The 17,561-nt window shown below is 39.4% G+C and overlaps 1 protein-coding gene across 2 annotated transcripts in view; it reads left to right on the top strand.

Moving 5' to 3' along the window:
* Positions 1-1,940: 1,940 nt before the first annotated feature.
* Positions 1,941-17,561, top strand: part of LOC107560524 (leucine-rich repeat transmembrane neuronal protein 4) — a 141,326-nt gene continuing 125,705 nt past the window's right edge. Inside the window, exons 1-3 of one of the 2 annotated variants that reach the window (XM_016244740.1) lie at positions 1,941-2,515; positions 6,347-7,911; positions 11,938-12,114. In XM_016244740.1, the coding sequence (XP_016100226.1) occupies positions 2,512-2,515; positions 6,347-7,911; positions 11,938-12,057 (1,689 nt within the window). In that variant the 5' untranslated portion in view covers positions 1,941-2,511 and the 3' untranslated portion in view covers positions 12,058-12,114. Of the gene's footprint in view, positions 2,516-6,346; positions 7,912-11,937; positions 12,115-17,561 lie in introns of those variants that run through there. The other variant, XM_016244739.1, reaches the window with a different exon arrangement.

Here is a 17,561-nt window from a genome sequence, read left to right on the forward strand (position 1 = left end):
CTCAATAATGGATTTGCGTCTTACAACTACAGTTTTGTTTTTATTTCATAAGATGTTGACCGATGGACTGGAGTTGTGTGGATTACTTGTGATTATTGTGATGTTTTTTATCAGCTGTTTGGACTCTCATTCTGACGGCACCCATTCACTCATAGTGAGCAAGTGATGTTTTGGATGGCCTGAGGGTGAGTAATTTTTCAGCCAATTTTTTTTTTTGTTTGTTTTTTTATAAACTATTCCTTTAAGCAATAGCATAGCAGTGATGAGAACATCTACCAAAACCTACAAAAAATATTTGTGGTCCTGAGGTGGAAAAACCAGCATAGTCAGGAACACACTTTCTCCTGCCATGACCTCTTTCTGAACTGTTGTTAAAGACTGCTGCTGCCTGGCCTCGATTTCCAGGCAATTGTACAATTGCTGAGACTCAGTGCACAGGGATAAGCTGTTCTCTTTAAAGACAGGTAGGACATGTTAGAAACACAAGCCTCTTTCATTCTTGGCAACAACATTTCTCTTATTCAGGCATTCACCTATTATATAATATTTAATATATAAGATGGTCAGCTTCACAGTAATTGGCTTTGCTCAATCAGTTCACAGCCTTGAGAGGTTAAATGCTTTTGTTAACTGGCTTGTTAGTTTGAAGGGGACACTTGATGGACAGAAATTGCAGGGTTGCGCTAATGATGAAGCAGGAAATAGCAGTGCCACTCAAACGTTTCATTTGCAATGAGGACAACCACAGCCAATCAGATTCCAGTCCATGTGAGAGCCCATAATAATTGATTAGACTGTCATTATGGAATTCATAACAGCAATGTCAATCAAACCCAGGGTCTTTAGGTGAGCTTGTATCAAATGAAAAACAATCTGAAATAATTAATAAAATACCTAATAACATTATATATTTAGACAAAACATATTTAATATCTGGAAAACAAGGGATGACTGATAAGTATATCCTTTATTTAGCGACTTACCATTTTTAAAACACGGCTACTTAAAAACTAACCTTGGTATGCTTGTATATTAATGTTATACCAAATGTAAAAATCAAAATAAAACAAAAAACAAATCAATATCTAAATTTATGAGTGAACCCAAGGCTGCTAAATGCTAATTATCTTATTGGCTGTGTGAGCAAACTACATTTCCCACCATCCTCTGTGGCAGCACGAGAATGATCAAATACACAGGTAAATCATCCATTAGCTATGAATAATCTGCTGTAAATGAAGTTGAAAGAAAGAGAGATATGAAACTGTACAGTGTGTAGATTTGAATTAATCCAAAACCACATGCGTGCACCAGAACAAAATAGTTTCATTTATCTCCCCATAAATCATCTAAAGCGTAAAAAGGAACATAAAATCAGTACATAAACTATTTGGAGATTTCTGATAATGTCTAGCTGGGTAGAGCAATTGACATTTCTCTTCAGCTGGATCGTTGTTTGTTCTTCTTTTACGTTAGTCGAGCTAATAGACTTGTTGTATCACCCACTCGTTTTCCAGTGGAAATATCGAGTGAGAGTGAAATGAGAGGGGAAGAGATTGCTGCTGGAGATGTCGGTTCGCCAGAAGAGGGCATTCGGATGCTGTCTGACAAAGTTATGGTGCGACAGGCGGTTGTGGTTAACCACTCACAATCCTGCTGCATCTCTGTACTGTCGGGAACCGTACAGGAGAGGAGAAACATTCCCGATGGAGTAACACTTCTAAACAGTATACTATGAGCGCAGTCATTTTGGACTGGATTGAAATCTTCTAAACATCCTAATTCACACTGATATTATAATAGCCACGGATTAATCAGAAGAGATTGCTGCTGGAGATGTCGGTTCGCCAGAAGAGGGCATTCGGATGCTGTCTGACAAAGTTATGGTGCGACAGGCGGTTGTGGTTAACCGCTCACAATCCTGCTGCATCTCTGTACTGTCGGGAACCGTACAGGAGAGGAGAAACATTCCCGATGGAGTAACACTTCTAAACAGTATACTATGAGCGCAGTCATTTTGGACTGGATTGAAATCTTCTAAACATCCTAATTCACACTGATATTATAATAGCCACGGATTAATCTACGGTAAGCATCATCCTTTCGGGAAAGACAGTATTTGCGCAGTATGCTGCGATGGAATATACTGAGGCGGAAGGGGATTGCTGGGATTTCCATAAGTTTGACTTGTGGTAGATAACTTGGATTTGGAATCGCCCGTCTTCGGCTCTGTTTGTGACTTGAGGTATAATTTTAGGATGTAAAATGGGTTCTTTCTGTTCAAGTGGATGCTTATGATGAGAATTTTGTTTTGAGGGGAATTGAACGATATGGTCAGTGGTCAGTCAGGAGAGACTGAAGATTTCCAGCGCCTGCTCTGCGGTGGAGGACTACAGGCGGGCGCTCGTGAAAGACCCGAACCATCTGAAGAGAGCGCGTGCCATGCAGTCTCGGGTCTCGAGCGGTAGAAAGCTGTAAAACCTGTGGCCAGGGGTTGACTGAGACGCGGTGATGGGTAAGTTTGCGTATTCTCACTTGGTCCTAAGTGGACGTGGAAACCACGATGTTTTATGGGTTGATAAATTGGGGGGAAATTTCCTGTAGTTTTATTCATTTTGCAGTGTAATGTGAACTGGCTTCAGACGGTGTGCATGCAGTAAAACTAAGAGATTGAATGTAACGTTACTCTGATAAAGCACAAAATGTTCATGCATGTTTATGCATACATCCATTGGGTGTTCTCCTTAATTTGCATGTATCGATTTATTGTACATTTGATAATCACACATATTTCTTGCTCACATTTGACCGTGCGTTCACTTCAGCTCACAGTGGTTTGATTCTGGTTTAGACACAGTCAAGTGCATCCCTCTGTTCGTTTATTTGATGGTCATTTATTCAGTGTTTTATGACCTATAGGCATTGTTTTTTTATGTTTAAGAGTCTGATAACTATTATGTATAACTGATTTTTTTTTTTTACAATAATATTTTAATGATCACTGTACTACAGCAAAACAACATTATGTGTGAGGGGTTTATTTAATATTTATTCTGCTACTAATGTATAATTGTAAAATATTTAAAACGAGATTCTAAAACGTTTTTATAAAAAAAACTTGATAAAACATTATTGCTGTTATTTATGACATTATATGTAGATCATCTCAATGATAGCAATTCCATTGCAATATGTGGTTTGGACTAGGCTACTATAGGGTTTAGGGCTAATTGCTAAGCAACATATTTCTCAATCGAGAATGAATGGTCCTTATCTAAAATGTTGAATGTCCAAACAATATATTAAATAATGTTATTATTTACTTATAAATGCTGTTGTTAAGTGCTCTTTGCCATTCATCCACAAACCTGACAACCAGTTGAGTTGAAAAGTGTGAATATTGGTAAAAATATTGGTCAGACTGATTATTGGCCTATCTCTGTTCTTCATCTCTCACTGATTTAAAGAGCAGACTGATGCCAACTCATTGATTAACACTGGAATGCTAATTGAACCTCATTCTTTGGCTGCAAGGCGATTTCTCAGAGTGTGCCTGTGCATTATTGATAGTGGGATCGTACACAGATAGTTGATAATCTTTTGTAGATTTCATACTTGCGTGTACTGTTGGAAAATATGCACATTATGTGCATGCATTGTGGTATGTGTGCACATTTTTTGCAACGCAAGTGTGCATACAATGCCTGGAGAGCTTAATGAATTGTTGTTCAGTTTGCATAATTAGCTCGTTTGAGCAACTGTGTTATTTCTTAATTTTCAAAGGAAGGCGACACAACAGATTTTATGTATTGACAGAAAACAACGAGGACACAATCATTATGCATTGGATTAGTGTTAACAGTGTCTTTAGATATTAATCTGTTTCATTTGCATTTGGTAAAGGATGCATACTAGTTATATTCCTTACATATTTCTCATGATTTCTAGACTCATAATTTAACTAAGAACTGTGATTAACTGTAAGCCACAGACCTTCTCATGGCCACATTAGAGTACTTGATTATAAATGTGCTTTCAATCATTTTACAGGGGCTATTTGACAGATATGTGACCTGCTCTGATTGTTATTCGTTAGCGATGTGCAGCAAGATGGCCTTCCACAGCTCGTAAAATGATGAGCTATGCTTACTGCTTTGCGGCACTGTAGTGGGAGATTTTGACAGCAAACATAAAATAACCAACCTGGCAAAAATTTTGGAGCATCACTGTGAAGGGTATGTAGGCCTGTGCAGAGGCAAAATCAGTTTTACCAAGAGAGGAAAAGGTGTAGTTGCATCTAAAATAAGAAAAGTGGCAGTGCAAGTTTGCTACAAATTAATTTTCATTAGACTTCTCTTGGATCATTACCTTTATCAGCATCATTTCATTAGCAATGTCATTAAGCTGATACAATCTGATTGTCTGGATAGTATGAATGGGAGCCAGTGACGTAATTACTTTATTGTACCGCAGCCTGCTTATGCATCAGTTGTTGGCAACTGTACACTCATGGTTATCGGCACCTCTTTGCTTTGTTTTTTTTAATCACTGCAGACATGCAGAAATATAAGAAGTTAATTGCGATAAATAAGAAAATATCAAATCAAAGCTTCTTTTTTTTGGAAAGGAAAGATGGCACAAACTTTTCAAAAAACGAAACATCTCACAAATAGCCTAGACGTTTGTTAGATTTGACATGATGTGATAAGAAGAGATATGCTTTTCTAAATTAAGACAGTTATTCAGACGTTTTCTGATTATCAACTTGGGCAGTCTTATCAGCTGATTAAAACTAATTGCAAAAATGGCTAAGAAATGTGTAGTTAAATCTAAGATCTAGCATCATTTGTTGAGAAGAGGGTTTGCTATTTAGTTGTCTTGTGCAGTGATTTCATCCATTTGTAGGTATAATGGAAGTAATATTTTGAGGCCACTCTATATTATAATCATGAACAGGAGGTGTATTAATACAGTTCATGACCATTCAAATGTTTGGTTCTGATATGCTGTTAAATAGAGTACTTTATGAATATTTTCTCCTTTTCAACCTCAGAGAACATCTGGCAGAATTATTGTAACAGTACTGATTAATCTAAACCATTCAATTCCATGCATATGGTTTTAAAATGTTATTTGGATGGGTCTGAAGTCATTTTGCTTTCAGGCAAAATGGATGTTTTGATATTTCATAACCACTTTCATGAATTCTTATGACAATATTAATGTGTCATAGCCACATTCTTCATCTCGTACAGACATATAATGCCTTAGGAACTTCATTTCAAAATGTAATTTCTAGCAAGCTTTGTAAAAGTTTATGCATCAGGGATAGAATTGAAACCCTTTTACAGTAACACAGTGTAGGCATGAAGGCCAGAAAGATGCAGCACAAATGATAAAATCCCATTACTGGAAAATGTCCAGGCTTTGGCCAAGACCTTCACAAAAAGAACATGTGTATTTTACCCAGACCTCTAACCCCTTGAGCCAATGTTTAGTCGAGAATTTACTGCTGATATAATGCCTCGCTTCACCCCCCACCTCCCCCATTTATTTTGACTATAACAACACCTAGGCTTTCCTTTGTGTATTAAGGAAAGATGAACAAAGGCTGATAGCAGAGTCACTGAGCAGCCAGGCAAATATATTTGATTTGGTTGACTGACAATCATTTAGATTATAATTAGGGACTAATAGGATGGCCGAGGAATATCTCTCAGGACATTTCCTTTCATACTGTAGTGGGCTTGTGTCCAAGCTTATTGGAGGACTGGCTTGCTCTGATAGCATGTTTGCCATTGCCAGAGAGAAGAATTAAACAACATAGCATGACTGGATTGATTTGCACAATCACCACTGTTAATTGAGTCCTGTGTGGTATCATATTGCTGTATAAATGTAATATTTCAAGGGTTTATAATCACAGAACAATTACAATATTTCTTCTCTCATTAGTCGTCTTAATCTCTGCTTTGTAACTGCTCAATAATTAGGGCAGGGTATTGTCAACTACCTCACAATATGATGCACATCATTTTGCAAATTTCACGATTCAACACATTGCAATGCATCACAGCTCCCTAATAAGATCATGATTGAATCTGCGCCAAAAAAGTGAGAGAGATACTCTGTCAGGGAGAGTGAATATGCTGTTTCAAATGTGTTTCAAACTCTCTTGCTGTTTGATTTACTTTTGCCCACTATTGTGACTAATACTGTATGTACTCATTGAATACAAGTTTAATTAAATAAATCCCTTTTTAAGTAGCACGATTTAGCTAAAACCCTATTAATTTGTGTATTTGTATAATCAGGAAGTAAGTAGTGTTTTCTTTTTCCATTTTAGGCTTTGCCATGAGGCACCGCTGGTTCATGGTGCCACTGCTAATGCAGGCATGGCTGTCTGCCACCCCTTGCTTTGGTGAGCGTCCTTGCCCTCGGAGCTGTCGATGCGATGGCAAAATCGTATACTGTGAGTCTAGCGCATTCCGTGATGTTCCCAAGAACCTCTCAGGCGGCTGTCAAGGCCTGTCTCTGCGGTATAACAGCTTAGCAAGCCTGAAGTCAGGCCAATTTGTTGGCCTCAACCAGCTCATTTGGCTGTACCTGGACCACAACTACATTGCCAATGTGGATGCACGTGCTTTTCAAGGGATACGGAGGCTCAAAGAGCTAATATTGAGCTCCAACAAGATCACACTGCTACATAACACCACATTTCACCTGGTACCAAACTTGAGGAATCTGGACCTTTCCTATAACAAGCTACAAGCTCTACAACCAGGGCAGTTCCAGGGACTGCGCAAGCTACTCAGCTTGCACATGCGCTCCAACTCCCTTAAGAATCTTCCCTCTCGCCTTTTTCAAGACTGCCGTAATCTTGAATTCCTTGACCTTGGCTACAACCGACTGCGCAGCATTACTCGCAATTCAATGTCCGGCCTGATGAAGCTAACTGAGCTGCATATTGAGCATAACCAGTTCTCTAAAATCAACTTTTTCAACTTCCCACGCTTCTATAACTTGCGTGCTCTTTACCTACAGTGGAACCGCATTAGGACCATGAGTGAAGGCCTTACATGGACCTGGACATCATTGCAGAAGCTAGACCTTTCAGGAAATGACCTTCAGGAGATCGATGCAGAGGTGTACCGGGCCATGCCGAATCTGCAGACGCTTAACCTGGATTCAAACAAGCTTGTCAATGTGTCTCAAGAAGCTGTGGATGCCTGGACCTCTCTGACAGCAATTAGTCTGGCAGGAAACATGTGGGACTGTGGACCAGTTGTGTGCCCACTGGTGGCCTGGCTGAGAACCTTCCGTGGAAACAAAGAAATTAATATGATTTGTGCATCACCCAAAGAAGTCCAAGGGGAGAAGGTTATGGATGCCGTTGACGCCAATAGGGTTTGTAGGGTTGCCCCTGCTATGCCATCAACTGTAATTGTTCCCTCTACCCCTTTTGTCGCCTTTGCCCAGACCCCAGCCAGCTCTTTCATCCCGACTCTAAAATCTGGAGACAGCAGAAGGGGCCAGGGGACATCCTTGGAAGATACCACCTCTTCTGCACCTTCTCAGCCCGCTGTCCCACCACCTGAGCAAGACTTTGAACCTGTATCATTCCACAAGATAGTGGCAGGAAGTGTTGCCCTCTTCCTGTCAGTTGCCATGATCCTCCTCGTAATTTATGTGTCATGGAAGCGCTATCCAAGCAGTGTTAAGCAGCTACAGGAAAACTCGGCTGCTGCTCGCAAACGTCGGAAAAAGTCACGGGAGACAGAGCGCACACTCAGCACACCATTGCAGGAGTACTATGTGGACTACAAGCCTAATAACACAGAGGGCACGGATGTGCTGGTCAATGGTACCGGGCCATGCACCTACACTATCTCTGGCTCCAGAGAATGTGAGGTAAGACTCGACAAAGCTTATTGTCCATTGGATTTGGCGTGAAACAAGGTACATTTTGTAACTGCTTTTAAGAAGGTGAATATTGTTGTTAAATTTTCAGATGATACTGCCATTCTTGGTCATTTGTACAAGGATGAGGACCTTCAGTGTTACACTACAGAGATTGCTGACTTTGTGTTATGGAGTAAAGAACATAGTCTTGTAATTAATGTTAGTAAAACAGAGGAAATTATCTTTGATTATAAATCAGTAGGCAATCACTCACCTATCATGATTAACAACAAGCCTGTTAGACAGGTTGCATCATACAAATATTTAGGTTTGCTTATGGATAATAAACTTTCATGGGAGGTACATGTGGATAATCTGTGTAGAAGGGTGCAACAAAAAATTTACTTTTTGAGGAGGCTTAGATTATTTGGGGTGGCTCAGAGGGTCAAGTTGTTGTTTTATCATGCCCGTATTGAATCCATCTTACTGTATGGTATAGCAGCCTGGTTTGGTAATTTGAAAGTTACTCTTAGATCTCAGCTGAACCGTTTGGTTTGTACTGCTATGAAAGTGGTTGGTCTGAGGGTTTATCCCAATTTTCAGTCTGTTTTTAATAAGGTTATTCTTAAACAGGCAGTGAAAATGACTCGGTACCCTTCTCATATGCTTCAGCAAGAATTTCAATTACTTCCATCTGGTCGACGTTTTCGTATTCCGATGTCTAGATATAACCGTTATAAAAATGATTTTGTTCCTTTGGCTACAAGGCTGTTAAACTCTGATTCAGGGGACACAACTGTGTGATTGTTAGTATTGATGTTGGTACTTTGTTGTGCAGTTTTACCTGTATTGCCCAAAACAAATTTCCCTCTTGAGGGACAAATAAAGTAAAGATTTGATTTGATTGGATTTGAAGGTCCTTCACCTTTTGTGCTGTTTTGATGCCTTTTTTGGAGATTGTTATTGTTGGATAAAAGTATGTGTGGGAGGGATATGTTTTTGGCAGGGATATTTTAGGAATGACACATTTTTTAAATGTTTTTGGCACATTGTGTGGTTTGTAGGGATGCACCGAATATTCGGCCACTGAAAATTTTCGTCCGAAAATGGCCCAAAAGTGCATTTTCGGTTTTCAGCCGAAAGACTTTTATCACCGAAACAATACGGCCAAAATGTTGTGATGACGCAAACAGAAACCGCGACCTGCACGTGCTTGTCTGAAGCAACATGTCTTCGGTGTGGACGTATTTCAGTATATCTGAGAAAGACCCACGGACAGCGATTTGCAAAACAAGTAATGCCGAAATTTCAAGAGGGGGTGCATCTACAAAGACTTTCTCCACGTCGGGTTTAATTTATCACCTGAAATCCAAACATTCTGATCGCTACGCTGAATATGAGAGGAACGCGGCACAGAAAAGGAAAACGCCGAATATTCGGTGCATCCCTAATTCTTATCCAAAAAAACTAGATGTGATATGAGTGTGATACATACATACAAAGATGGCACGCAAGTACTTGTCTGCTCCGTGCACAAGCACTGACAGCGAGAGACTGTTCAGTGCAGCAGCTCATGTTCTCGATGAGAAGAGGAACCGACTTCACTGTGATAAAGCAGAGAAGCTATTTTTCTTCAAGAAAAACCTGCCACTTTACCTCAAGAAGTAGAATGGGCTTGTCTAGTGTTTAAATATTTATTATCCACTTTGCACATCTGCAATTCTTGGTGGATTTGTTGTTGTTAAAGTTCTACAGTTAACATATGGGCTATGGCAGTCTTTGTTTTGAAACACTATTATGTTGAAGACCTACAGAGAAAATATTGTTGTATCTTTAAGCAGTTGCACTTGTTCTGAATGCCCTTTCTTGTAGTAGTCCTACAGAGAAAAATGTAAAATGTACTTGACCTAAATGCACTTTGTTTTTATGAGAGAACATTTAATTAAAACCTTTCTGCAAGCCAGTAGGACTGTACATTATTATTTAATGTACACATGAGCGGGGGGAAGTTAAACATTTTAGTTTGAATTTTATTTTATACTGTGCATTGTTGCAATGTGCTAAATAAATATTTCCATAATTTAAAATTGATTTATTCTTTGAAACTTTAATATTAATTTATGCAATTGCAATGCCTTGATTTTAGTAAAGTTAGTACACAGTCATAGCCATAAATGCAATGGTACTAATAATTGGCATAATTTCTTTCGGTGTTTCGGTTTTCGGCCTTGGTTTCCTCTTTTTCGGTTTCGGCCAAGAATTTTCATTTCGGTGCATCCCTAGTGGTTTGTTTAACCCTGGATGAGGTGTGAATTTACAATTGCATATTGATTTGTTAGTGCATATTTAATAAGTCCTGTTAATCAAGTTGACTTTTTGTCTTTTAGGAGCAGTTGTATTTTGGGGTGTGGTAGGACATTGTATTTTTACACTGATACGTCTATCTGCAATACCTTTTTCTACCTGTGAGGCATCTACTTGAAGGTGATAGGATGGTTTTTAATATGCTTTGTCATGCAGGCTCTTGCTTGTTCTTTTATCCCAAAGAGATTTATGATTCTTTGAAATTTTTAGTTACAGTAATCACAGGATGACAAACTTCCTCTACTATTTATTTATCCTCATTAACGTATGTACGCTCAGCGATTCCCAAGACCGTAATGAAATGGTTTTGTCTATGGGGAACTTCAAACACATCCTGTTAATGAAAAAACCTTCTAACCATCCTTCTAATCCTGACTCCTTTACACTTATTGGTTCTTTCAATACTGTTTGATCCTTACACATAGTGTGAAACAGTGCAAAATGTAGTGTGAAACACAATGGCTCTCTCTATTTTCACTGTTCTTTTCCTAGTGATCTTCCTGGGGCTATGAGAATGTCTTTAATGACACCCCCACTTTATCCTCCAAGGGCTCTTTTTTTACTTTTTCCTTGAGTATCGCTTCATACCTTTTTTTAGCCTCTTATCTTTGCTTCACACTCATCCTTCCCTCTTGAACCATCTTTCCCTAATTTTAGATCATCCTCTTTTATACTTATATCATTTACAAAATGCTAGTTTTCCCAGTTTGCCACTCAGGACTCCGCTGACATCGTGTGTTGACAGCTGGGGTCAATTGCCACTTTTTAAGGAGTCGATTTTGTGCGTGGATTGTACATGGCTATATTTACATATGTTCATGCTTTTCCCAAGAGACAGGTGCTACCTTTACTCCTTCGGACTAAGAAACCTGTCAGTAGTGCAGTAAGGTGTCATTAGAGGCAGACACTGCCTCTGGCTGGGCCATAATAGGGCATATATGCAGGTGGCAAGCAAGACAGGGCTGAGTGAAACAAGAAAGGCAGGAAGGCATGCTAGACAGGTAAACAGGTATGACAAATCAGGTCACAGGAAGAGAAGACTATAAAGGTGGGTAAGAACACAAAGGCACACACAGAATGACATCCTGACAGCGCTGTTGACCTCTGCACATGGGTCCCTGCCCATTCTCTGATCTACCACCTCAAAGCATTTTTTGAGAGATCAGAGGTGCACATCAGAAGACCAGCAGATTGGCATGTTTTTCTCTTGTGACTTCCCCAAGTCAAGGAACAAACTTTTTTCATTATTACGTGCAAATCCCTAAGTCTCTTGCACAAAATGTGTCCCTTTTTCCCATTGTGATGATAGGTCTTGACAGCACAAAAGAACAACTGAAAAAGAAAACAGTTTGTCTTACGGTGTGCTTGACTAAAGGGTCAAGGTTTGGCTTGTTAGCATGACCTTATTAGCCCTTGCTAGCAGATACCGTAACTTTACCCTCTGGCAGTAAAAGTAATTTTGTCCATTGACAGTTATTTCAAAATAATACCTGGCTAACTATTGCTTAGGGTGAACCTGTCAAGTCCATAATCGTCAAAAGGCCTCACATCGAGTGCACTTACTTGACCTGTTTCCATAATGTTTTCCATTAATAGTCTATAATTCTATTAATAGTCTATAATTCTGAATTGTTTGCCTTCTTTTTCCCCCTGCCATCCTCCATACCACAGCATTGCTGCATCAACACTAATGTGGTTTGGCTTCCCTCCCGTGCAGCAAAGCGCACGTCACCCATGATTGATGAGTTCTATTCTCTCTCCTGCGATTTGGTATTCCACACGCGCACCTGATTTACGGGCTTTTCACATCAAGCCAAAAGACTAGATTCAAACACACAGTTCAGATTGCTCCTGTCTTGAAAACCAGTGTTCTCCTCATGCCTTACATCGCTTCTGTTGCGAATCACAAATGGCATAAAGGTGTGGAAGAGACTGCTAAGAGGGATTGTCCTCTGACCTCACCTTGAATGCGGTTCTCTGTTAAACTGAAATACGATTTGGCCATCCTTCATCGTAAAATATAATGCCAAGATCTAATGTCTTCTTCGATCGATTTAGATCAACCAAGGGTCTTTATCGTCAGAACTCATAAAGGCTCAACTGTTTCAATCCATTTATTTAGGTGATGAACTTTATTTTACTGAGCAGTCATCATGCTGTAGCAGACTAGAACTGTACAGTTGTTGTTGTTTTTTTTGCTATTGTAGTCATGATTTATTAATTTTGATTAATAAAACATACTTTAAAATTACATGATTGTACTAAAAACACACACACAGCTTAATATTTGACCTTTATAAAAGTTGTCACAGTTTTCCATTTCCAGTATTTATTATTGTAGTTGTTGGGAGATGTCACAAAACCCATCAGTTATCTTTACATTGCAGCTTATACCTCATTACATGTTCTCATAAAACATAAAATACTCACAAAAGTGCAGGAACGAGGGTGTCACTCTGCCAGGCCCATTGGGGCTATCGTGTGTGTATATGTGTTGGTCATGGAGGCTCTGAAATCTAGCGTGTTTTTGAAGGCGCCTCATTCAATATTAATTCTTTTTAGTTGTGAGCAATTAGGCCAGTACCATCACATTTTGTCATATTGTACATTATGTTGCTGTCACATTTGCATTAAAAGCTTAACCTGTCAGCCCGTGATGTGTTTTGTGGATTTAAAATTGCTCTAATTGCTTTTGTAGAAAAAAAAAAGAACAAGAAATTTGCTTCGTGTAACAGTGAAAGGCCGACAACAAGGGCATTAATCATCATTAGACTCAACAAATTTTAGTTAATAAATTGGTGTTGAACAGTACCTTTGACCCCAGCAAATAATGAAAATGGACTAATCCCCCACCTCCCCCCAAACAGACAAAAGTGCCTGTTGGAGATTAACATTTGGACCACAAATCTGGTTAGCAGTTCAGAATGGGCTCATGAATTAAAAACTGGACAACTGGACTAAAATAGAAAAGGAAAGGTGAAGTAGGAGAAATGCACACACAAGTAAGTTCAACTTTCTTTTTTCAGCAAACAGGGTCACGGATAAACATTTTTTTCAGTTCAGCATTAAACATGGGAAATGAGAAATAATCACTTAAATAGCATGTCAGTAGTGATCGTTTATTTAAAAAGGGAAAGAATAATACATACCTGTAATCATGACCAAAAAAAAAATTATATCAAAGCACATTTTTAATGTTTAAATTAATTTTATATTCTGTTTATCTACATATTTTTATTTGAAATTGTCACTGGACCACGTTTTTCTCCTTTTGTAAGAAGATTTCTCTGTATGTTTCTATTATAGATGCATTCTTCTAATTTCAGTTGATAGCATACATCCTGAAATACAATGAGGAGTATTAATTGCACATCTAGCACATTTCTCTTTGATTAGAGGACAGTTTAAATATAGTGGCACAGCTTAGCCCTCTCTCTCCTACTGCACGTGAACATTACTAGTGGAGTCTAGCAGAAAAAGGCAAGCATCTTCTCTGATAGTAAAAGAAGTGAGAGATGGGATGAGAAAGAATCTAGAAGAACAGATCCATCTCACTGTGACCTGAGAGTCACAGCCCATTTAATTTAGCACCAATCATGCTTTTTAATGTCTGCAGAGTACATTATAATTTATTGGGATTATCATAAACTTGAGCCTGCAGCCTGGCACAAGGGCATTTCAGCCTCCCCCTGCAGAATGACTTTCTGATAGCAAGTCTTGAAGTCAATCATCATGAAACGGCTAACCATGCTTTTTCAACCCTTCTGATTTTTGTCTCGGCATCTTCAGGTTGGCAAAGCTTTTGCACCTGATAAATATTTATGCCCATCAGTTCCTGTCATTTTTGGCCAAGGATCCTGCATAGTGAGCAAGGCTGAAGTGTCCTCATCGTTTGCTTCATCGAGCAGGGAGGAGGAACAGAACCGATGAGGGCTCTCGCTGCAAAAGTGGCCCCTCATGAAAACAGTGCCATTGAGAAGCGAGAGTGTTTTTTTTGGGTGGGGGTATTTGGGATTGTGAGAGAGGGTTGTTTTGTGTCCCAGATGGCCTCTTGTAACTCAGTGTTATGATAAACAGAGTTGGAGTGATTTAGTTCTTAATTGGATTGCATGGGGGCTGGTCCAAGTCGTCTGTTTAAAACATAGATGTTGTTTGGAGGCTTTTATAAATGACAGTCTAGTGGAGTGCAAGCACCCCTGGCTGAAAAGTGACAGTAATTCAATGGTTCATTCACATTTGAACTCCCACAAATCTCTTTAGCATGCTTTACTGGATCTGTGACATGAGCAAACATCACGTATTCCACTGGTAGATAGTTAATGTCAACAGTTCATGCTAAATGTCCAAGATATCAGCTGTGCAAATGTCTGTATTTAATTGGCTTTGTACTGTACTCTGTACAATAAAGTTTAATCACAAGGAAGAAAATACGTTTTTAATTATTGCAACTTGTTTTTGTCGTGTCATTAATTTATTACCTTTTTTTTTTTTGGAAGGTGGATGTATGTCATGGTTTGAGACATTTCATAGAGTGGTGGTTTTGTGTCTATATTGGTGAATTTCAATAAGCTAAATTCATTTAAGTGAAAGATAATTCAAGGATGTGCAGTGTATCTGTAACATATTGTTTATTGGATTTTTATTTGAATAAATATAAAATAATATTAGATATTAGATTAGATATGCTCATTTCCTCTATTTTTGCATTTGGACTAAATCTAATCTTTAAATATCTTTTTTTGAATATCCAATGAATATCCATTTTTCATATTTAACCGAGCTGACTGGTTTTAGTTTTTAGTGTCTTCATATTTAATAGAATTTTAATTTGGTTATTTATCAGTTATGTATAATTATCAGCTTGCCAGTATCAGTCAGAATTTGTATATCTATGCATCTCTAACTTTATTTCATTTTGAAATTGTTAGATGCAATAGGGTTGAACTCGCCAACTACCTCATGGAGCGATACACAAACCTGCTGCCTCAGGCTATAATTTCCCGCTTGGCGTCAAGTTTTTTAATTACGTTGTGGATACTTTGTGGTATAAGCACTATAGCATGTTTAACACATTTCTCCCATCACATATTATATACAGTAGCATCATTCCACCCAGCCTTACCTTGTATTTGCCTACATAGCTAACAAAGTTACGTTCCCACTGGAAATTACTCATGTACATTCCAAAGACTGGAGCCTTAAAATCCATCTAACAACAATGTGGCGTGTTTTATGAGGAGATGGAGGGTGACACTGGCAGGAAACACAGTGGGAGAATGAGAGGCAGGCAGACTGAAAGCCTAATTAATCCGGCCTTCCTTAATTAGCCTCTGTCCCCTCCATTATGTGCTTTCCAATGCGTTCACTCCATTTCTCTCTCTCCTGCTTTCTATCTCAGCGTTTTTACTGTGTCTTTTCTCCCTCGCTTTATTTGCTGCTCTTTCTCTATTCATCTTTTTCACAGCCTCCATTTGTTCTGTTTCTCTTTCGTTCCCTTTTCTTGTGTCCGTCTCTCTATCTTCCTGTCTCTCTCTTTCTCCCCCTTCGCCTTGCGAGGACATCGGCAATATGCTTTGGTGTGATAAACAAGCTCTCTCCGTCGCAGAGGGCAGTAGAGGCAACGGCATAGGTGTCTAAGCCTACGTGGTGTATCTCTGACGGATGGAGAGAGAGACAAAAGCACAGCTGTGGACTGATATCGAGGGCTTGTTTTCCTGACCGGCATTGTTTGTAAGGCACTCGGAGACGGCAGAATGGGATAGCTGGTCTTTGTGTTCCGTGTCTGGCCCTCGGCCCTGGGCTGGAGCCCTCCCGTGTGCTCATGTCGATTAGGATCATGTCATGGCTTGAGCAGGCATTTGGCCCAGTAGGCACACATGAGGCTCTCACCTCTCGAGTACATGGTGCATGGTGGCTAGAGCATGCTTCTTGTTCAGAAGCTCAGTTTTGAGCAGAAGAATACCGCTGATTATGATTATAGTGCAGCGACGCAAGGGTAGAATTAGCAGAACCTCAAATGTCAAGCGCATATGTAAGTAAAGAAAGGGTGTTGTCAGCTTTAACGGCTGTTTATTTCTTTTTTCAGGCAGAGGTTCATTGTGCTTGAATGGATAGTTCACCCAGAAATTAAAACCTTGTCATCTTTTACTCGCCTCTATGTCGTTCTAAACCGGTATGACTTTCCTTCTTTTGAGGAGCAATCGTTTGAACCTCCTTTAAAACCTACCGGCTGTGGGAAAATTAAAAAATTTCTAACAGACGATGATAATTAAATGAAGCAGAACCCATCTACTTTCCTGCCAATGGCCCACTGTATGATAAATATCTTTAGTGGCTTTCTTTATTCCCCTTCTCTTTTTAAGAAGGTCTATTTGCGTTTCAAGGTCATCTCACCTCCCTCACAACCATGGCGGTCGCCACATTTCTCTTCGGTTCTTTTATCATGACCCGTTCTTTTTTATCTTTGGAGAGGGCAGATTCAGGAAGGTTGAGGAAATGAAACAAGGACGGTAGAGCATTCATTGTGGAAGGAGCGGGTGATGTGGGAAATGACCTTTAAAGTCGTGTCTCAGAAATTCATACCCCAATGGTTATAAATGTTTTTGATGGACAGCTTGTCAAGTAGATATACAGTAGTCAACATTTGAAGTGGATCAAAAAAGTTCATCAAAGTTGTCCTAAGACAAGAACGCATTTTGGTTAGGCCGATGTGTTAGAGGTGGGACTTTTATTTTGACGGCGCCGAGAACGGCTGCGGCAGTGCCTGAGCGCACACAGCTCATATTCTCCCCCTTGTTCGCTGTTGTCATTCAGTTCTGTCTAATACGGATAGAAGTCTATCTAATAATCCGATAGAGCTGTTAAACAAAGGAATTAAAGGGGTCATATGATGCTATTTTAAAGATCATTATTTTGTGTATTTGGTGTAACAGAATGTTGACATGCTTTAATGTTCAAAAAACAATTTTTTTTTCAAATACTGTACATTATTGTAGGTCCTCTATGCCCCGCCTCTCTCAAACGCTTAGTTTTCTACAAAGTCCCTCCTTCCGACAAGCGCAGTCTGCTCTGATTGGCCAGCTGACCCAGTGCATTGTGATTGGCCGAACACCGCAAGCACTCGTCGGAAATGTAACGCCCCTTACCATAATCACGAGCTTCATCTTTCAAAATAAATGTAAAGACAGAGCCCGAAAGGGGAACAGAGTCGCGTGACAGACACAGTGATGAAGCTGGTATGTGTTTGCAGTACACAAGCCACGGTTAAGACAGCTGACTCCACTGTGATGTGACCC

This window comes from Sinocyclocheilus grahami, unplaced genomic scaffold (assembly GCF_001515645.1).
Source record: "Sinocyclocheilus grahami isolate Dianchi unplaced genomic scaffold, SAMN03320097.WGS_v1.1 scaffold732.1, whole genome shotgun sequence".
NCBI classification, from domain to species: domain Eukaryota; kingdom Metazoa; phylum Chordata; class Actinopteri; order Cypriniformes; family Cyprinidae; genus Sinocyclocheilus; species Sinocyclocheilus grahami.